Source organism: Macrobrachium nipponense, chromosome 1 (assembly GCF_015104395.2).
Source record: "Macrobrachium nipponense isolate FS-2020 chromosome 1, ASM1510439v2, whole genome shotgun sequence".
NCBI classification, from domain to species: Eukaryota; Metazoa; Arthropoda; class Malacostraca; order Decapoda; family Palaemonidae; genus Macrobrachium; species Macrobrachium nipponense.
Genome location: NC_087200.1, coordinates 64240737 through 64263878, shown reverse-complemented (window position 1 = coordinate 64263878; position 23142 = coordinate 64240737). Strand labels below are relative to the sequence as shown.

The following is a 23142-nucleotide window of genomic DNA, read 5'->3' as shown; positions in this document are numbered from 1 at the left end:
GTGCCAGACTCCATCTTTTTTGGCAGGAATGGAGCAGAAAGGGAGCAGGGCAGTGGGTGGTAGAGGTCTTAAAGATGGGATACAGGCACTCCCTAGATATTGGAGGGGGTTCTGTTCCTGGGGGGTTGCCGATAAGCGAAAACCACCATGAACCAAAGCTCGGCGATTTATGGCGCCTCTGTTAGGTATATTATAGCACCATAACTCTATTATTGGCGATAACTGGAACGCTGCCCGTTATGGTGCCAGAAATCGCAGATTTTACGCGCTAGACAAGCGCCATACAATCGGATCACTGATAACTGAGTCTGCTGATAACTAGGGAGACTGCCTGTACTACTCTATTCCCTTTATTGTACTAATACCCTCTTGAAATTTTTTACAAATTTGCGAACAGCTCACAGACTAATTTCAAACGCTGTTCGCACACAAAGTTTCATGCTGTGTGTGATATACTACAAATCATACATCTACACTTCATCATCTCATGATGTAAATTTTGGGAAGTACAAAAAGGAAAGGAACAAAAACAGTTGATATTTCTCCTTGATATGGAATAAATGTGTCTCACATGACAATATACTTAGCTTCAGCTCATCAGGTAACTCAGAGGAGACATTGCTCCTTGATATGGAATAAATGTGACACATTATGAAATATGCCTAGCTTCAGTTCATCAGGTAACTCAAGAGGAAACTGACTTTAAATCATAAATTCCACATAGTAAGTGCATTTTTGGAATGACCAATATTAATTCTGACACCTGGTCATTATTCAACCTTGCTTTCTGTGTGATATTCAGAAGAGCTGCAGGACAAGAAAGCTTTTTCAACATAAAATTACAGTAATATCGAACAATTCACTGTGATCAGGAGTAGGAAACCAGGCATTTAGAGAATTTCATAATGGAGTCAGCATTTTTCCATTTTACAAGTACTGCAAAAAATTGTTCATTTATATTTTTGCAAATGAAATAAGGGTGACAAAAGTTCTTCAAAAAATTTTCAACATGGAAAGCATTTCAAGTCCTCAGCTGACCCACTTTAAGGGGAAAAAATAATGGTGGCCAGGATCACATAAAAACAAACTAGTAGCTTCTTTTCAAAAATGCTAAAAACATAATAATGTATATTAAAGGTACAAAAAATTCATTAATATCTTAGTGATACTGTTTATCACATCCTTTGAGAGCTTGCACAAAAATCTGCAAAATTAAACCAATTTGGTTACTATATCAACAGGATCACTCTCACTACTACCTTGTTGATCTGAAACAAAACATTGATAAGATCTACTCAAAATATTTACATTTGTATATAGTGATAAAAAACACTTAAAAATTATTTTAAAAATACACCCTCTAACTTTTCTATATACTACTGAGTTTTTCTTCCAAACCACATTGAAAATTTGAAATGTGTCAAAAGGAAACTCAACATACATGAATCCTTCTCGGGTAAGGTAGTTTCCATATAGATACACTGCTGAATTTATGCCAGTCTGAGGAAGCTACAGTCCTGCAATAAGTGCACCGAACATGTAAGTAGTACCTGTTTTATAGCTCCATTTGTTTGTATGGTCAAGATCATAAGTAACACTGTGAGGTAGATAGGTTTGGCACCAGATATGAATTACAGCAAGTGACTGTAATATATCCTTTGGAATAGAAACCTGAAAAAGCAATCAAACTCTTACACAGAGTACATAAGAAACATTCTATCCAACATTTTAATGTTATAAGCTCAGCAACTATACAGTACTGCATTATCTAAAACTCTAAAACATGGCTACCATGTGATTTTTTAGGAATAATAATTCTTAATCAGTCACATAAAGCTTCTAAAGTTACTTGAAATTAAGCACAACACGGCTGTATAAATTAATCAAAACGCCCACATACACACGCAAAATCTATAAATTAATCACAGCTCTGCAAAAAAAAAAAAAATATATATATATATATATATATATATATATTTATATATATATATATATATATATATATATAGATATATACACATATATATATATATATATATATATATATATATATATATTAAAAATATATATATATATTATATATATAAACATATATATAAAGGAAATCATGCATTCTTTCAATCAGATAAAAGTAAAGTTTGGTGATATGTTTTAATGATATGTTTCATTCTCTATTCAAAGTATTTCTTCATGCAATATACCTAAAAAAAAAAAAGCTCCTTCAACAGTTTTTTTCAAATTAAATAAGTGGTCTATTTTTTCCTAAGGCATAAACTGACCTATTATGATCATCTTTTGAAGTGATTGAAAATGTAATTTTGGTAATTTTGAAAGAGACTGCAAATGCATGAGACGTATACAATTTTAAAACTGATTCAGTATGTTGCACCATATAAATTACAGAATTACACATCCCTATGAATCTAAATAAAGCTGAAGACCTTGACAAAATTCATAAGATCACAATTAATTTTCACCTACCAACATGTGCGCAAGCATCCCTTGTAAACTACGTATGGAGATAATTAAACGTCAGCGTCCATTCACCAAGGGGGAATGAGAAGTGTCTTACAGTATATGTATGCAAATTAAGTCTTGAAAGTGAACTGCAGTGTGTAGTACTATGTGGCATGGTCAATAGAGTGCATGGATGACCTTATGCATTGACCCCATATATAATTCACTACTTAATGATAACACTGCTCTTAGTGGAGCATGAGATTTTGACAATACATCAGTTACCAATTAACTACAAGCTTTTCATTTTAAATGATGATAAATCATCTAATTCTGTTAGAAATTGATGTATTGTTTGTATGGCTCCTTATGTTTTTAGAACTGACCTGTCTGATGAGTGGCACTGTTTTTTCCCAAGGCTTTTAATTCTAGACAAGATTGCCCAAAGTAATATTTTCCTTCTTTCCAATATTATTACTTATAATTAAGACCTTTCTTTCCAATATTAGTACTTATAATTAAGACCTTTATTGGAGACTTCTTTACTGACTATACAGCTCTGAAAGTCTTCCTAGCAATCTGGTGGATGATGTGTCGCAAATTTGAGGAGATTGTAATGCTGCCTTAATGTGTCATACTTCTGTGATGTAATTTACTCAATATATATTTCTTGATAGAGAGAAGCTTTTGTGAATCAGGTAATAGGAGAAATGGGGAAAGAATTGTAAAGTCAAATAACAGAACAGTTGGACACCACTTACAAGGAGCACTACCTAACTTCAGTAAAGGTTCACAACACAGTCTTCTAATCTAAATATTACATTTGCAGCCACCTCCAACAAACACTGCATTTAAAATGGCTACTGTATAGTAATCAACCAGGGCACTGTCATGTAGTCAGTGTAGAAACCTGAAAAAGTAATTTTCTACAAATATTTCACAAAAATGACTAGGTAACATACAGATGACTAGTGCCCTCTTCCTAAAAGAAATAAAGGAATAAAATCTGCACCAGAGAATATGACTTCCAAACAATGCTATATGAAACACTAAGTACATTGTATGTATGTAAATTATGGTCCTAAACATGCCACTAAAGTATGTTTACTCCATATATACTGTAGTGCATTAAGGGAGCAAATTTACTCCTCATCAAAGTAAACATTGTCTAATCATTTTCAACATTTTTGATAAAGTTAAAGTATAGTACCACTCATGCTATAAAAAGCATCTGGACATCATAGAACAATTATAGTGATGCCTTACTTTTTTAGGGTGAATTTAGGATTCTAATGATGATGTGATAGTGCCTAGTCAAAGAGTAACCTTGCTACCCTTTACTATAGAACGTTTAATAATTTACTGCCTTGGTTCAGCAAGGCAGTAAAAATTATGAGGCCTATACAGAACAATTTGATCCTATAAAACTAAAGAGGCCTCAGTAGTTAATAGATGCAAATCAGAAAGATAAGAGCTATCACTGGACTCCTATGTTTTTAACCGTATGGTTAAAATTAGCCATTTAATTTGCTAATGGGCTTAAGCAGTGCTAATTTATGTCCATCAGGTTACCTTGCCCTTCATACTCAACTAATTAACAGTCCATACATAAACTCACTGGTTAAATGAATACAGAAGTCAACAATTCATGAGTCTGTGGATTCAAACCCCACTTGAAGCACAGTGTTTCTCTGTAAAAGATAGGTTCATGGTATCCCTCAGTTAAAACCTCAGGTGGTCTGTGAAGCAGCAGATGTATGAGATATCCTGTCTAGTAAAAGTATCCTTAGAGATGAGCTTATATTTTATCATCAAAATTATCCTCACATTAATGAAGTTTTTAACTCTTAACTAACTCAGGTATTCTGACTAAGAAAAGAATAGAAGAGGCTGGATAAAAACCTTATCGAAATCTAAAGCCCAATTCCATTTTTTTAAAGAGTCAAGAGATCTCTGTGAATGCTCTAAACACAGTATGTATAATGTTTATCCTCTAAAAAAGGCACGTATAAGTGGTATCCTCCTGAAGTTGACAGGTGAATACACCAACCTAATACACGGGACATTTCACATATTGTGCGCTCAACATAATAAATAATAATGTTGCTTCCAAAGCAAGTTAGTGAAAAAATAAATGTGGACATACATCTCACCCCAAAAATGATTGTGCTTAGAACTTTTAATATCTATACATAAAGATCAACACCCAGGATAAAATAAATTTCTTTTGTACCACAGCAAACCTATTGAAAGCATGAAAATATAGTATGTATAGTACAGGGCTCAATTAAAGAAAACTGCTGAAAAAGAAAACAGTACGTAATAGCCTCAAGAAAAATGAAGTTCTTACAGTTTTCAAAGTGCATACTCTGGTAAATTCCCAACCTTTTCCTTTAGATTATTACTATTAATAGGTTTAACACTAAGTAGCAACAGTCTACAACAGAATTAGTGCTGTGTTCCTCTAGAGTGCCAAACATCACCTTTTAGGTAAAGGAAATTTTTTAGGGAAACGAATTGGAAACTGACATGTTGAAAGAAACTTAGATAGTTATAGAAACTGTAAGTAACCTAAACAAGAGCATTATAATTATTATTCTCAGTGCTTTATAGCTAGTTACAGATAAAATATCCTGAGTGATTGTTGTTTATCACTTCCATTCAAGTTCATGGTAGTCACAGTGCCTAAATAGTAGCACTTTGGTTAGAAAATTGCCACAAATCTAGAAACATCATTGAGATCCATGATGAAAGGTGGGAAAAAAGCATAGGAAAAAGTGCTTTGGTCTTTTAAACTAATGCATGGTAATGCAAAAGAATCTGGAACTAGTATACTGGGGATGTAAAAGAACAAACAAACTTCCATAGTCAGATTTTTAACAAAGTACGGGTCTGTAATGGCAAGAGGATGATGATGAAGATTTCGTGTAATATTTGTCTGATGACGATGAGCAAAGAAAAATACGTACAGGAAAATTTTATTTGTTTAATAGAATAAGATGAGTTGCAAAAATGCCAAGAATCAAGATTGACCTGATGCTGGTGAGTCAACTCAAGCAAGTGTCATCCTGTATTCCTGGTTTTTAATTTTATGAAAGCTAAGGAAAATGTGTTTTGAAGGGATTACCGACATTGATTAAAAAAAAAAAAAAAAAAACATAAGAAAAGTTGGTGATTTGAAGCTGAGAGGCATTGGTTCAAATAATATATGGCCACATGATTGTGAAGGATTCATTTATCTGGGAAAATGCATGATGCATGCCTGTTGTAGAAACTTCAAAAACATGTCTTAATCAATTTGTTGGTATTCTTAGAAAGATGGCATTGCCTAGATTCTAGCACGAAATCCATTTCCTGGATCATTATGACTAATATGTAATGGTTATGGTAATGATTGTATCCCAACAAAAGATTTTGAGAAAAAATTTCATGTCACTAGTACATTATTTTTTATCATTTTCATAGAAAATTTACATGAAAATTTGCTATTAATCATCTCTTAGCTACAAGTAAAAAGCTTCTAGTGCATGGTAATATAAAAATATTTTTACTCTGAGTTAAAGACTCATAAAGCCCAGGAAAAATAAATTCTTGTAGAAATGAAAACCCAAGAAAAAATAAATATAATAACAGGTAGTGATAAAGATTTTAATGTTTGAAAGGAAGATCCTTTTAATCTACAGTTCAAAATGACACTCATAAATTCTGGCAGGTCTGAAGAAAAAGTTACTGAGTCAGAAGGAAACTATTCAGAGAAAAGAATTAATAATACTGAGGTTACGACACGTATTATTACCGGCTGCCTCATGTCTAGGCTAATCCACTTAGTATATGCTATATGCTGCTCAAACTGAAGAACACTTTTTCTGTCTTTTTACCATTTGTATTAAATTATATCTAAAATTAAAGTTATTACTCAATAAAATAAGATCATAATTGCAAAACTTTGGTTTGAATAATAGCACCAATGTCCCTATGTCCCTTTTTGTTTGGGCATAAGATATGGGGACCCTAGTTTTTGTCAATTGACTTTGGCACTATCTAGTCAAATGTACAATAAATATAAAACCAATTCAATGATGAAACTTTGATATTAAGTTATAACTGAGTTTACTCTTCCATATTTCTACGGTACTACGTATCCTCTGCACTCTTGTTCTTGTCTTATATGTAAATAAATTTTTATGAATAAAAACCAAGACACTGAGGTACAAACAACTTCTAACTGTATTTACTTAGTTTTGTCATTATCAGTTATAACCCAAAGGGACAGAGTTCATTTGTTCTCTGAGGGTCAATAAATCCTTCCTTTGGGAAAATGTACTCAATGCCTACACTAGATTACACTAAATTCTGGACAAAACACCCACACTAGACTACACTAAATTCTGGACAAAACAAAAGAATTGCTTAAACTGACACAGAATATAAAAATGAGCTCTGTCATTAGTTTCCCATACGTATTGCTAATACGTATATATTAATAAAATTTCCTCCCTCTGATGAGAAGATAACTCGCACTTCCATAAGAATTTTGTCATAGTATTCCTACAATCGTCCTTTGTAACAATGGCTCACATAATTTTTAAATGCTGACATTCTGCTTTATATGTGGAGAATAACATCCATATCAGAAAATTGAATAAACCTTGTCATTTGTCAGAGAACAGGCTTTAATGAGAGGGTTCAGGTCTAAAAGACAAGAAAGTGGGGCTTGAACTTAAAGTTAGCAATAAAAGTTATCACTATACTTTTTCCTGGAAATCTAAAAAAATTGGAAGAAATACCTCACTTAAACCACAATATAATTCTTTACTAACAAACTGACACTTATGTTCTTAATATCTCACTGATACTATAAAGGATATTATAAAGGAAACTAATTTCTTATATGAAATATAAACATCTATGTCCTTAAGTTTATCAGATTCCCTTCAATTGTTTCTTTATTTTTTTATCCTTGCTGCTCAGATTTGGCTTTTGGCCTTTGGCCCAAACATGTACTAATTCTCTAATTCAGTCAATTTGAAGGTTTACATATATATTAGCAATCATGTATTTCATACATAAGTACACACTGGTTCATCACAAAAAAGGGCAAGTAGGAAAGGCACATACATATCCATACATTCAAACTGAGCTTATCCAAAACCTAATCTTACAGTCCAGTTTTGGAAAAAAGGAAGCTCTATCCCTATTAAGAGCAACTTTCAAGCCCCATCAGTACCCTAGTAAAGCCATTTACAGGAACTGACATAAAACTCATAAATAAAATCACAGGTTTCAAGCTTAGGGAATGAAATAGCAAAGATTATTTTAACCAAAATCATGACAAAACTGTTGTAATATCATCTAACAACTTAACTGGATGGTTCTCTTCATCAGAGAAGTCTTTGATAGAGTCCAGGCGTTCATCATTCAACAGTTGTTCAAGGCACCACTGAATTTTCTTCAAGTCATACAGTATGTGATTTTTACCCACAGTCCATACATCAAAGCTAACAAGTGGTTTATTTTCTGGAAGAAATTAAATATGAATAACTGAACATGTTATAAGAATCACTGAAAATGTTATCACAACACTGATCAGTGTCTATAGTGTAAGAGGGTTATTCTTACTAATACTATTCCTGAAAGGTCTATTAGAACATACTAATTATCCATATATATCCAAACCTAGCTCATGTAAAACTTTTCTTTCTCTCCTGAGTTCAGTACATATTCTGACTAGAGCCATAATGATAACTCATCAAAGAAGAAACAGTTTTTTAAACAACATTGATCTCCATGGGTACAAATCCATTACATTACTTTACAACTGCCTTCATATGTGTCAACTTCTTTTCCAAACCAACCAAAAAAAATTATAGCTCCCTGTCTGCCCTTATGTGATGCCATGTCCTTCTGTAAATAGAAAATGGTCATTTCAAGCATTGTCTGACCACTCAGCAAGCACTATGAAGTCAGAAGGAGGGCAAATTACTTCATAAGTGATTGGTTGTATCAAAAGAATCAATTTAATTTAAAACGTCCGGACTCCAAGGGAAGTTCTCCAGTGGCTGCAGAAAAAGGAGATGGATCTTTCCTGGCTGTCTTCATCACATCATCGTTCTCCCATGCTGGATCCAGAGGAAGGAGAGAGTCAAGAGTTTCTGCCTTCTATCTTGGAGGGTATTGATCTCATTTGTGAGTTCAATAATCTTGCAGGGAAAACACAGACTCTGTCTTTTATGACCCCTACGGGCATAAAGGCCTTGCTCGGCTTGAGACAGGATGCCAAAGTGTTGTTTGATTGAGTTTCCATGTTCAGGTCATGCTCAATCGATTTTACAGCATGTTAATGCTTTGGTCTTAGGATGGAACAGCTCCCTGCATTTGAATAGATTGTTTAAGCTTCTCCCCCCCTCCTCTTGTGCGGTATAGGAAGTACAGTGGAACCTTTGTTATCGTATGCCCTGGTTTTCATACAATTTGGTCTTCGTGGACTTTTTTCCGACAAAACTTTGTCTCGGGTTTCATAAGTTTCCTCAGATTCGTACACTCAGAAACACTCCTTCCGGGGCCCATTGTGTGACTAGGCCCCATAGTAAGTATCCCATTGTCTCTCGTGACCCATTATGCCTTTGTTTCTCATTGAATGAGTATCACCTCATGCACAGTCCACATCACTGCACATGTTCGTTGTGTTTTGAGCTTTTTTTTTTTTTTTTTTTGCAAATGAAATTGATTATAATACGAGCCATCATGGGGCCATAGAAAGTTCCAAGGCTAGCCATTCATTAAAAAAGGTCAGAAACACGATCGAGTTTAAGAAAGAACTTGTAATGAAGTATGACAGTGGTGCACGTGTTGGTGATCTTGCTAGGATGTACAGCAAATCAGTGTCGGCCATCAGCTCTATCCTAGCAGAGAAAAATGAAATTAAGGCAGCTGATGTTGTGAAAGGGGTCACTTCATTAACAAAACAGAGATTGCAACTAGTGGAAGACTCTGAAAAGCTTCTGTTATACTCGAACCAAAATGTCGTGGCGGATTAGGAGAGGTGTCATTAGAATGCTTCTTATTTGAATCTAAAAGTTCAGGTCTTTTTCCCTTGTAGACAAGGGAAAATCTCATCAGTATATTAGTAAAGCTGGATTAAGTTCTGTACTTGATGGTGCAAGACCAGTCCCTCCACCCATACTTTTTTTTCTTCTTCTTTTTCCTTTATTATAAATTATCATAAATAGTTTACATACATCTGGAATACTGGTAGCTTCGTGTGCCCAATCGTAAACTCTCGTCACATTGGTTAAGGGCTCATCCCAATTTCTTCCGCTCTTTCTATTCTGAAGCAGGAAGGACATGTCTGTTAGTACTTTCTTTACAGGAAGAGTCGAGTGAGTGACAATGTACATATACAAAATGCTGTTATATATAGACATAGATGAATGACCAAACGAATTTTATGTATGTACAGGCGGTCCCCGGGTTACGACGGGTCCGGCTTACGATGTTCCGAGGTTACGACGCTTTTTCTTAAATATTCATGGAAAAATCCGCCCTGGGTTACGACGCTTGTTCCGAGGTTACGACGCTGACGCTTCCGACGCTCCAAGTTAACGACGCTTTTAAAAAACGCATACTATGATAAGAATCCTTTATAGTTTAGCACAGTATATTAATGAAAATAAGTTTTTGGTACGATTAAAACAAAAATTTTGAGGTTATGATGATTTTCGACACTCTTTATGTCATATTTTTTTTATTTTTTTAGTGACGCCTCATATGCGGAACTAGTTTCCGAGCGAATGAATACACTAGCTTGGGATGCGCAGTTTATAACAGTCCAAAAGCGCAAATAATGAAAAAATCATTGCTTGTTTCCAGTATACATAATTAACAAAACTAAGTTTCTGGTTAGATTACAACGCAAATTCCAAGGTTACCACGGTTTTTATGCCTTTTAACGATACCTCATATGCAGAACTAGTTTCTGAGCGGAGGGTGCATAAATTAATTTACGCTATTAAACTGTATGGTAACCATAGTCAAGGATAAGGAATGCATTCTCAAACAGTATACATATCCTTTAATACAAAACAGCAAAATATCATTGAAACATTATTTCACTTAAAGAATCCATTTATACTCTACTTAGACTTGGATATGAAAACCATAGTTTCTCTCTCTCTCTCTCTCTCTCTCTCTCTCTCTCTCTCTCTCTCTCTCTCTCTCTCTCTCTCTCTTTGTATTTTCCGATGAAAATAATCACTAATTAGGGTATTTTGATGTTTATTTTCATGACTAAATACATTTTTATAATACAAAAATTATTTACTAATTTTCAAATATTAATTTTGATTAATACTGTATTAGTAAGTTTAATAAGTTGAAATGATATCACAAAATAAAAATAATAATTCTCTCTCTCTCTCTCTCTCTCTCTCTCTCTCTCTCTCTCTCTCTCTCTCTCTCTCTCTCTCTCTCTCTCTCTACTACAAAGATGTATGTTTTTTTGTATAATAAATACATGATTTACTATTTTCAAATATTAATATTAATTTATACAGCAATAATATCAATTCATTAAAGAAAATACCATAGTGAATTAATAAGATTTCAGCTTATATTTAAAAAATTATGGAAGAATGAAGGAAATCCCAGTCTTCTTCCAGTAACCTTTTCTCGAGATCCAGGTACTAAAACTGTCAGATATATCAAGTTCTGTGACAGCCAGGAGGGGGAAGAGCTGCAGTGTTGCAATCACGTGTTCATGACATCTCTCTCTCTCTCTCTCTCTCTCTCTCTCTCTCTCTCTCTCTCATTTACTGAGACTCAAGATTTTTTATGTACTTGTACTATTTGTTTTTAATACTTTCTTTATAATAATAATAATAACTGTAATTACAAAATTCATATGTGATAGTATTTTAAAGAAATACAATACGTACTAATCTATCCATGTCACTTTTAATTAAGGTTCTAACTCTCTCTCTCTCTCTCTCTCTCTCTCCTCTCTCTCTCTCTCTCTCTCTCTCTCTCTCTCTCTCTTTTGCCACACAAGATAATAATGTGTCATAGTGGTAACTCCCTCCCTCTCTTTTGCTGGAAGCGTTATAAGTATTTTTTGAGAGAAGAGAGAGAGATAAACACACACTCTCTCTCTATCTTTTACCGAGATGAAAGAATTTTTATGGTACTAGTATGTAAAATGTTTATTGATAATTTCAATTATTTAATAATAATAATAATAATAATAATAATAATAATAAAACTTTAATTACAAAATTCATTATGGTTGTATGTTTTTAAAGAGATGAAAATTACCTTTCCCATTTCACTTGTAAGGATAATTCCTCTTTCTTACTGAGATGAGAGAATTTTTATGGTTAGATGCACGTGTTTTATTAGATTTTTCAAACAATAATAATAATAATAAAGAATAATAATAATAATAATAATAATAATAAATAACAATAATAGAAGTAATAATAATACGAAAACTAATTTCAAAAGAAAATTCTTCCCTTCGTCTTTTTCTGTATCAATTTCCCTACCTCATAACTCCAGTGACACTTGGAGCTTAACAATGCCATACAATGGTCAACAATTTAATGGTTTTATGTAATATCTCTCTCCTCCTCTCTCTCTCGGCTCTCCTCTCTCTCTCTCTCGCTCTCTCTCTCTCTCTCTCTCGTCTCTCTCTCTCTCTCTTGTATTTTAATGAAAATATACAGTAATTTGTGAATACAGTGTTGCACATGAAAAAAGTAAATTAGTGATAATTTTAGAGATACGGCCCTAAGAAAAATTGCAAATTAGTGAAATTTTCCCTGTGGACATGTTTTCAAGAACGTCGTTCCGGCTTATGACGATTCGGGTTACGACGCGTCTTAAGAACGGGGGGGGGGGGAAAAAGAACCCCCAAAAAGCCCCTCGTAACCCAGGGACTGCCTGTATGATGAGGAGTTAAATCCTAATCATGCAAGCTGGAATTTCAATCCTTTAAAGACGTGACCCCGGTAACCGGTAAAATCTTTCAGTAAGATCAACTTGGCTTATTGGGAGTTTGGAGGCCGTCTTATTCTGGGATAGGTAGTGCAATTAAAAATTTATAAAAGGTTATCTCTTTTCAATTCTCTACATCTGTATGCTGCAAAGGGTCAACCATACCTTGCCTTTGTGTTTCTTTGATAGACTATTGTTTTAAATGTTAAAGTATAAAAAAAGTCTTTTCAAGATTCTAGGATCGCTAGGGTTGGGCCAGGAAAGGATACAGCTCTGTCAGATCTATTTATCCTTTTAAATTTCAGCCTCGAGGTTAATCCCTTGTTTATGACTTTACCTGAGATCTGTCATTTATTGTACTTTGTTTTTTGAAGAGGAAAAAGTAAATTTTGGTTGTTCTTAATCATTTTCCTTTCTTTGTGTGTTTTTTGGAAATAATAATCATAGATCTTTTAATAATGCCATAATGTCAAGCCATCTGATTATTGACCATATTCCATTTTAGCACTTACGCAAAGGTTACTCAAGGTCGTGTTTAGAAGAAATAAAAACAAAATTCGGGATAAACACAAAGCGAACACTCCATCTGTGTGCTTAATCCACGTTTACTGCTGAGGTTTTAGGTTTAAGTGGGTCGGTTTCCTTAAGGTTAAATGACCGAAATGTTCTTAACTGCGAGTGATATAGTCCAGAAAATACCTACTGTCACCCACCACGACATTTTGGTTGGACTATAGTGTGGATCAGTGAAAGACAATTACAAGGGGGGATCGCGTCTCTGAAGCAATCACTTGTGAAAAGGCTATTGTATTGCATGCTGATCCAAGTAAGAGCATGCCAACAAGTGCTGCTGTTAGTGATTTCAAGGCCAGCGGAGGCTGGTTTGAAAAATTCAAAATGTGTACAAGCATACATAGTGTTGTACAGCATCGGGAGGCTGCAAGTTCCGACAAAGAAGCCACTGAAGAATTTGATAATGAATTCAGGGAATACGTATCTTGAGGCTGAAGGAGTCCTCCCTCAACAGGTCTTCAATTGTGGTGAAACAGACTTGTTTTGGAAAAAAATGCCAAAGAGAACCTACATCACACACGAAGAAAGTTCATTGTCAAGGCACAAGCATATGAAGGATAGAATAACTCTCTAGTTCTGTGGGAAAGCCAGTGGGAATTTCAGAATAACTCTCTAGTTCTGTGGGAATGCCAGTGGAAATTTCAAAGTGAAGCCCCTACTGGTGTATCACTCTGAAACTCCCCGAGTGTTTAATTAAAACATTGTTATTAAAAATAAATTGCCTGTGATATGGAAGGCAAACAAAAAGGCATGGTTCACGAGGCAAATTTTCACTGAGTGGGTCAATGAAGTGTTTGGCCCTATGGCTAAAAAATACCTCCAGGAAAATCAGTTGCCCCTCAAGTGCCTCTTGGTAATGGACAATGCTCCTGTGCATCCTCCTGGCTTGGAAGACCAGTTGTTGGATGAATTTAAATTCATCACTGTGAAGTTCTTGAACCCTTTATACCACTCTTCTCATCCAGTCCATGAACCAGCAAATCATCTAAAAACTTCAAGAAATTGTACACAAAGGCACTGTTTCAAAACTTCAAGAAACTGTACACAAAGGCACAGTTTCAGAGGTGCTTTCAAGTGGTCTCAGACACTGAATTGGTCATAAGAGAGTTCTGAAAGGGATCATTTCAATATCTTTAATTGCATAAGTCTTAAACGTAGATCTTGGTAGGGAGTGACTTTCAGGACTATGAACTCTGCTTGGAGAAAATTGTGGCCAGAGTGTTACCTTGAGAAGGTTTTTGAAGGATTTGAGGCTTACCCTAACAACCCTACATCATTTGTGGAATCTAATGGATTTGAGTGGCAAGGATGTAGAAGCATTAGTTGACGCTCACAGGGAAGAGCTAACCACAGAGGAGCTGCAAGAACTTCAGCAGGAACAGCAACAGACAGCAGATGAGGAATCTGAGGAGGAGGAAGAAGAGAGAGGGGATACTGCGGCTACTTCAGTGACTAAAGAAATGTTTGCCAAGTGGAGTGATGTTACAAATTTTGTTGAGAAGTTTCATCCTAACAAAGATGTTGCAATACGTGTCTCTAACATGTTTAATGACAATGCAATGTACAGTGGAACCTCGGTTTTCGTACGTAATCCGTTCCAAAACCTCCCACAAGATCCGAAATGTACGAAAATCGAAACAATAATTCCCATAAGAAATAATGTAAATACTATCAATGTGTTCCAGACCTCCAAAAATATTGACAAAAAATACATTTTATAGGGAATAAACACAATTAAACACATAAAACAATGAGAAATAAATATAAATGACTAATGAAATCAATACAGATCTATCTGGCCCAGGAGTTCAGACCCAGGTCATTCTCCTGTCTCTGGTTCCAGGGGCGCTGCTCACAGAACTGGGGCTGTGTCGGGTACTTGTTCGTAAGTCTCTACGAGTGTACAACCCTCAAAGGTGGTCATATACTCAGTCAGTGGTGGGGAGTCTTCTCTCCGTTGTGACAGTGGCGGAGGGCTAGAGGAGGGACCGAGCTGCCTTGGTGACTCGGACCCACCTGTGAAAGGCAGGAAAGGCTCTTGCCCAGGTACCAAGGTCAATGTCACTGTCTGAGGTTCAGTGACATGGACCTTGGAGAAGCTAGGAGGAGGTTCTCTGGGTAGGCATCTTCATGAGGTTTGATCACAGAGAAGACAAATGCATAGCAAGATGTGGCAATTTCTCACCAACTTTTGGCGCACTTAACTCCGTTCAACTCTCACTCGCGTTTGCGCAAACGAATCAGTTGTAGGAAAGAATGCTTTGTTTGGTGAGTGAGAACTTCTGCTCTCCCTTCAAGAAGCGTTTTTCCCTGAGGCGAATATGTTTTCGTACTTTCTGCATTGCTATCATCACTGCAAGCTCAGATAAGAGCGGGCAAGAACAGTCAATCCCCCTTCAATTTTTTCCCTCTACTTCCTGGGTTACACCGGGAGGAGCCAGGAAATAAGAGAAACTCTACAAGTCTACTCACCAGAGTTTGAATTCAAGAGACTATGTTCCTGGTTTGATCTTAGGATCTCACCGAACATACGTTCAATCTGTTCAAGATGGATGTAACCGAGAAGTTTGAACTCCACCTCTCCAGTGTTCCCATTTTTGGAAACTAGGAGTTCGGCATGAACTAGTTGTCTTTGGTGTCCTGTTATCATGTATAGCCTCCCTTCAGGACAACTTCACCTTCACTCTCTTCATCAGAGAATGAAGGAGGTCTGCTTCCAGTCCTTATTCTTTTTCTTTTGAAATGAAAAAGAATTAGGTTGGGCTTGATTAACAGGAGCCTACAAATATACAGTGCCCCCTGGTTTTATGTGTTTCACATATCTGCAGTCCATTTTGTCACAGATTTTTGTGGAACACATTATTTTATTCACTTTTTCACGGGATACTTTCACTAATTTATGGATTTATTCTTTTGACCTTATCTCTAAAATTATTACTAATTTACTTTATTTTCTGTAGAGCAACACTATTCATTCACAAATTACTGTATACGTGTTTTCATATTGTATGTGACTAAATACTGATTTTTAAGATAAAATTATTTACACCATACTTATAATGCAGTTATGCATCTATTAAGCTTATTCCAGGTTGGGCCCCATACTGAGCATAATAGGTACTTGATTCTCTATCGTTAAGGGTAATGTAAGATGTATTTGAAATTATATTGCTGCAAAGTTTTTTGATGATAGAGCATATTGTATAATATTTAAAATATTCACTAATTACGTATTTTAAAAATTGTACAACATGGTTTATCATAAAATACTTTATGGTGTAATTTCAAGTACATTTTACATTACCTTTACAGAGAGAGAGAGAGAGAGAGAGAGAGAGAGAGAGAAGAGAGAGAGAGAAGAGAGAGAGAGAGAGAGAGAGAGAGAGAGAGAGAGAGAAGATTACATCTGTTATGCTCAGTTTGGGGCCCAACCTGGAGTGAGCTTATTAGATGCATGACTACATTATAAGTATACACTGAAAATAATTTTTATCATAAAAATCAGTATTTAGTCACACACAATATGAAAAAATAGTGATTAGTGAATAAACAGTGTTATAAAAAATGTGAATTAGTGATAATTTTAAAAGGATTAATACTTCAATTGTACTATGAGAGAAAACAACTTGTACTATAAAGTACAGAGGTAACTTGATTAGTTGTCAAAAGACAGCTATATATAATTTGTGTTAAAAATTTATTTAACTTACATTAAAAATTTTATAGATATTTTGCTGTTTACATTAATATTAATATTTTAAATGAGTAAATTATTGTTACGGATAAGCATTTTAGAGGGGCATATATATTTAAGAGCAAGTTGGAAAAGGGTACTAATCTAAGATGTCTCCGGATTTTGGGATGATGGTTTGGGGTGTAATTTTGTTTGAAATTATATTAAATTGTTTTAGTATGATAATTTAAAGTATATTTTTGTTTGAACTATCAAATTAAGCAGTGGAATGTTAAAATACAGCTTTAAGAATTTTAGTTTATGGGGTACTACGTATTTGGCAGTTATAACCAAATTATAAGCATTTTTACAAGGGTTTTTTGCATTACCGTGGTTTGCATTTCTGCAGTAGGTTCTGGAACCTAATACCGTGTAAAAGTGGAGGAGCACTGTACTTGTATATTCTCCTTGCGATGTGCTTCTATTATCAGTTGCACCATCTGAGTAATAGAAGCATACCTGTAAGTTAATTTTTTTGGTATGTGACCGAGATGAATAGTACCTTCTCTTAATTAACCTGAAACTCAGGACAGTCTTTCAGGCCTCCAAAGAGTTTCCAGTTTTGATTTTGAGATGCCTAGTGGTGCTATTTTACAACAAAACCACAGGGTTGCCATTATCACTGAACAAGAGGGTTTCTCTCCCTCCTGTCTTGGTAAACATACAGGTGACTGAGTGTATCTGTGGTGCACTGGATAGCTCTGTGAGCCTAACGTATTCCAAAATGGAATGTATTACCAGGCAACTAAGCCTACGAAGTCAATGAGATATTGTTTGTCTTGGTATTGTTTCTCCTCTGTCGAGGGTTAACTACTAAATACTAATTCAAATCTCTCTACCCAGCCATCACAGACATAGGTCTCTGGTTGGCTCTGAATTCTGGCTTATGAGTCATGTCTCATGCTATACATTTGCCAAACAGAGATATGTCTCATTAGACTCATTATCATCTGCTTACCTCAGGGTATAACAGAAGTCTGTAAGTCTTCTGCTTCATCACAATCGAGCCATGTGCCACTGCAATGATTCAGAATTATTTTTCTGACAAATACAGCGTTTTTTTTGTCTTTTATATATGTACATTTTCTAATTTGTAAGTGTTCAACTACTAGTTACTCACCCCGAATTGGAGTAAATGTTGGAGACTTTGTCCTGACAGCACCATTGTCAGGGTAAAGAGAGGAGTTAGTCCCTGAACAAACCTTCGCAATGTCAAGAAGTGGTTCGTGCAGGCAGTACATCCTTATGTTTTACACGGCTAAAGACTTCCAGCCTTCATTGCAAGCACAGGCCTTTTTGCCAAACAGCAGCAGTTGGAATTCTCTTTCAGTCCTCTGTAAATTTCAGGGATTAAAACCATCCTCTTCTTTCCGATTCAACTGTGAAAGACGTGGGTATACACTCGCTCTAGTCTTTCACATAAGTTGTACTATCGTTTCTCCTCAATTCAGATTCTACTACTGAGAAATTTCTCGGCCTTGCCATCCCAGCGACCTCAGGGCCTCTGGATGGCATTTGACTCTTGTTTGGGACATGCAAGCCCTTATGAAACTCATCAGACAGCTTTTGTTTTTAAAGACTGCATCCAATCTCTCTCCAGTAGTAGCTAAGAGTATTGACGTGTTGCCTGCAAAAGGCGGGTTTTCGTGTCGCGACTCTGTTTCGGATGTCGAATCATTCAGCATCTGTTTTGATGGCTCAAATGCTTCATGATCCTTTATGCCTTGGACTTTGTGTTTATTGATTAAGATCAATCATTACTCTGTCCTATTTATGGGTTGCTAGTTCTGTGGAGACTCAACACCCTTCATTGGATGTCGATTTCCTTTCTCCACTACAGGCTCGCCAATGGAGAAGTGTCTGAGAACATGGTTTCCTAAGTGGAGTCGGGCGGGTTCGGCCCCCTCCACCCCCGCAACGCTCCGCTCTCCCCATCATAACCCAATGGAGTGGTTCGGGTAGGTGCGGTAGCAGGCGTGAAGGGCGGAGAAGAGGCATTGTACTACGTGGAGTTGAGCGTGTACCGTCGGAGAGGTTGGGATAGGCGCGGTAGCCGACGTAACGGGGCAAGCAGTAGGTGACGGCACGCTCTGATCCCCCGGTCGAATGCTCCGCTCACCCAGTCAGACGGTCTGCTCCTCTCTCCCGGTCGGCCGATCTGCTCCGCTCTCCCGGTCGGACAGCACGCTACACTCTCCCTGTCAGACGGCAGCTACGGTCCCCAGTTGATGGCCCGCTCTGCTCTACCTGTCGGACGGCCGTTCTGCTCTCCCTCTCAGATGGCTCCCTCCCCTCCCCCTGTTGGACGGCCCGCTCCACTCTCACGGTTGGAAGGCCCTCTTTGCATTCACCCATGCTCGTGGTTCCCATGGCAGTCCCATGAGAGGGTGGCGCCACTGCCCCACTGGCCTTTCCCCTGCACGCTCCACCGGCTAGTGGGGCTCCTATGAAAGCTCTGCTGGTACGGCCTGGAACTCTGCTTCCAGCGAGGCCCCCGCTTCCAGCAAGGTCCCCGCTTCTGCTAGTAGCCTTCAGAGTGAGGCGTCCGGCCACTCTGGAGCACACCCCACCTCCCGTGGTTGGGCCTTGAAGGGCGGCGAGAATGAGTCATTCATCCAGGGCGGCTAATAACACCTTGGGAGGGGCAAGGCGTGTTCGTTGAGGGCTCATCTGGCAGGAGAGTCTGAGCCCTCTTTCAGGGAAGGGACCGTTTAGCAGACCCTGTCCCTCCTTCCAGCGACTAGAGACCCTCCTCAGTAGAGTTCGTATCGGGTGGCCCGAAGGAGGACAAACCTTCCGGGGGCCCTTCCCCCAACGGGGAGTGAGGCTCAGGCCCAGGCCCAGACCCAGGTGGGCAAGGTAACATCGGGGTCCAGGGACGCTCTGCGGCTCCTTGGTCTCACGGCTTCCTCAAGCTCCTCCCAGTAGCTAAGGCAAGCAGGGGAGGTTCTTCACCCCCAGAGGACTTCTCCTTCTACCCCCGTGTCATTGGATGATGACATCTCCCTCCTCGTCCCAGTCTTTTCGGGGGAGAAAGATTCGTGACGGACTCCGTCACCTTCTCAAGAATAAGTGGCCATGCAGGGACCATGGCGGGGGCTGCCATCCAGGTAGCCGCCTGGCTCGACCTATGGGCCGGGGCAATGGCCAGATTCGCCACCAACCAACTTGAAGGAAGGGACCGAGTGGGCCTACTCAAGGAACTGGTCCTGTTTGGTGGAGGGTCATTGGGTCCTTGAATTCTCAGACAGCCACTCAATGGACAGGCTGGGTCCTCCGCAGGAGGTCGAGGTCGCTGAAGTAGGAGACGAGGCCCATACCTGGCTTGAAACATTGGCGGGACTGGGAGGATCTCAGGACTGATCTCTGGACTATCCAGGTCCTCAGGGATGGCTACCGGAACCCCTTCCTAGACGAGATTCCTCCCCTGACGGGGGAGCCCGACAGCGGGGCTTTCCACCCCCAGATCCCCAGTCACTGGGGGTCCTATCTCTGTTAGAGGAAGGGAGCCCTCCAGCGAGTTGCAGATCACTCCCAGGGTTCTTCAGCCACCTCTTTCTGGTGGCGAAGGCTTCAGGGGGGTGGAGACCAGTCTTCGACTTATCCATCCTGAACACCTATGTCCTCAAGACGGACTTCAAATGGAGACCCCACGCTCAGTTCTGGTGGCCTTGGGGGAAGGGGACTACATGCTGTCCCTCGATCTCAAGGACATTTACTTTCAGATCCCAGTACACCCCTCCAGTGGAAGTTCCTCCACATAAGGTGGGAGGGAGTTTCGTACCAGTTCAGGACTCTCTGCTTTGACCTGTCCATGGAACTGCAGGTCTTCATGAAAGGGTTCTCTCTTGTGTCTTCTGGGGCCCATAAGAAGGACAAGCGCCTTCTGCAGTACCGGGATGATTGGCTACTCCTTTCCCCTTCAAGGGAACTCTTGAAGGAGCATGAGGAAGAGTTCCTGGACCTCAGCAGTCATTTAGGCAACGCCCAGAACTGGGAGAAGTCTCACCTGGAGCCCACCACCAGGATGGTGTACTTGGGGATGGATCTGGACACAGTAAGGGCTAAGGCCTTCCTGTCAGAGGAACATTTGAACAACCTACGGAACATAGCGAGCCCCTTTCTGCCAGGTGCTCCCCTCCCGGAAAGTGAGTGGCAGAAACTCATAGGCCACCTCGTCTCCCTAGAGAGGCAGGTTCCTCAGGGCAGAATGAAACTGAGGCCGTCTAATAGAATTTGAAGGACGGTTTGGGCCTCGGTCGGGAAGAACCCCTTGGAACTGCTAGCCCCCTCTCAGCCCACGATGGAAGCCCTGTGCTGATGGCTAGCAGAGTCGAATCACCTGTGGGGATCCCACTGTCGGATACTCCTCCGGAGAGGCTGCTCTTCGCGGACACATCAAAGGAGTGCTGGGAAGACCACCTACAGTCAAAGATGAGAGGGGGTGCGTGGTCAGAGCAGGAGAGGGAGCTCCACATTAATGAGTTGGAGCTCCTAGCCATTCACAAAGCGCTCCAATCATTCGAGACCAGACTAAGACACAAGCAGGTGGTGGTCATGTGAACCAATGCCACCATGGTCACGTACATCAAGAAGCAGGGAGGTCTGAGGTCATGCCTCCTGTGCACCCTAGCGGAGAACATCTTAGAGTGGGCGGAGAACGCGGGAATCTCCGTGACAGTAAGGTTCAGTCCGGGAAAAGGAACATGATTGCAGAGGGGCTCTGAAGACATGGGCAGGTCCTGGGGGCGGAGTGGTCCCTACACCCGGTGGTAGTGGCCGAGTTGATTGGGATGTGGGTCTCCCCCACCATGGTTCTGTTCGTAAAGAGTCTGAACCACAAGCTCCCGGTTTTCTGCTCCCCAGTCCCGGACCTAGCGGCAGTTTGGGAAGACGTGTGCCAACACCCCTGGGACGGGCTGGATCTTTACATGTCCCCTCGCCCCACTTCTGGGTCCTCAGACAGGTCCTCAACCGACTCCAGACCCCCAAGGGCACCATCATGACCCTCGTGGCCAGACTTGGACTGGTTCCCAGACCTCCTAGAATTGTCCATCCAAGGCCCCTGGGAGCTCCCCCAAAGACCGGATCTCCTAAGGCAGCCCCACTTCGAAAGGTTTCACGAGGGCCTGGACACCCTCTGCCTTCACGGGTGGAGGCTATCAGGCTGCTCCTGAACAAGAGAGGCTTCTCCTGCAGGGTAGGCTCCCACATGTCGGGGTCCCTGAGGAAGTTCTCTGCGAGAGTTTACCAGGTGAAGTGGAGACTGTTCGGGACCTGGTGCAATGAGCGGAACTGGGGCCCCTTATGGTCCACCTGAGGGAGGACAAGGGACTTTCCATTGTGGCCATCAAAGGGGTCAGGGCAGCGTTGAGCCAGGTCTTCTACCAAAAGGGTGTAGACCTGGGTAACTCCAAGGACCTCTCTTTAATAATTAGGGGCTTCGAGCAGGCCTGGCCCCCCAGGTCCTTGGCGGTTCGGTTCCTCGTTGGGACGTAGCCAGGTTCCTGGACGCTCAGAAGAAACCTCCCTTCAAGTCCCTCAAGGACATCTCGGACAGGGAGCTCATGCTCAAGACAGTGTTCCTGCTAGCCTTAGCTTCCCCCAAAAGGGTGGATGAGCTTCACTGCCTCTCCTATGAGGTTTCCCACTCGAGGGGCTGGAAGGACCTCACTTTCAAGTTCGTGCCCTCCTTCGTGGCCAAGACCCATAACCCATTGGTAGCGAGCGTTTGGTTTGTGGAGTTCTCCATCCCGGCTCTGCCTAAGGTGGAGGATCCCAGGACCTCCTTCTATGCCCGGTCAGGGCAGTGAGGAAATACCTCAGCAGGGCGGAGGGTCTCCACCCCGGGATTCAGAACCTGTTTGTTTCCACCGGCCGGGAAAAGAAGACGGTCTCGAAGAACACTTCTGGTTGAGGGAAACCATTAAGAGGGTCTACGAGGGAGCAGGATTCCCCCCCCCCCCCCCCCCCCCCCACTCCCGGGTGCAAAGCCCCACAATATCAAGGGCATAGGTACTTCCCTGTCCTTCGCCAGGGTCTTGGCCGTCATCCAGGTGCTCCGGGCAGGAGTCTGGAAGAGGCTGTCCACCTTTACTGCCTATTACCCCAAGGATTGCACTAGAAGATCCCTGGACTCTTTCAAGATTGGTCCGATGGTGGGAGGTTAACAGAGGCTCTAGTCCTGCCAGGAGTGTCATGAGTGGGAGTGGGTGTGTATGGGTGAAGTATGAACATCCTTTGTAATCCTGCTCCCCCTTCCCCTTTGGCGTATGTGTCAGGATCCCTCGTATATACAGGTGAGATGAGTGAGCGTGTATCATATTATACAAACCATTGCACTTAGTGCTCTGGTGGTTGATTCCTCCCCTCCCCTGCAAGCCAGGTCG

General features: G+C 39.9%; 1 protein-coding gene across 3 annotated transcripts in view; it reads right to left on the bottom strand.

The window, feature by feature from the left end:
• Positions 1-2114: 2114 nt before the first annotated feature.
• The window catches only part of LOC135219363 (2-oxoglutarate and iron-dependent oxygenase JMJD4-like), a 223040-nt gene continuing 202012 nt past the window's right edge, over positions 2115-23142 (bottom strand). For 2 of the 3 annotated variants that reach the window (XM_064256072.1, XM_064256073.1), the window contains one exon: positions 2115-7974. In XM_064256072.1, coding sequence (XP_064112142.1) covers positions 7784-7974 — 191 coding nt within the window. In that variant the 3' untranslated portion in view covers positions 2115-7783. Of the gene's footprint in view, positions 7975-9243; positions 9786-23142 lie in introns of those variants that run through there. The other variant, XM_064256074.1, reaches the window with a different exon arrangement.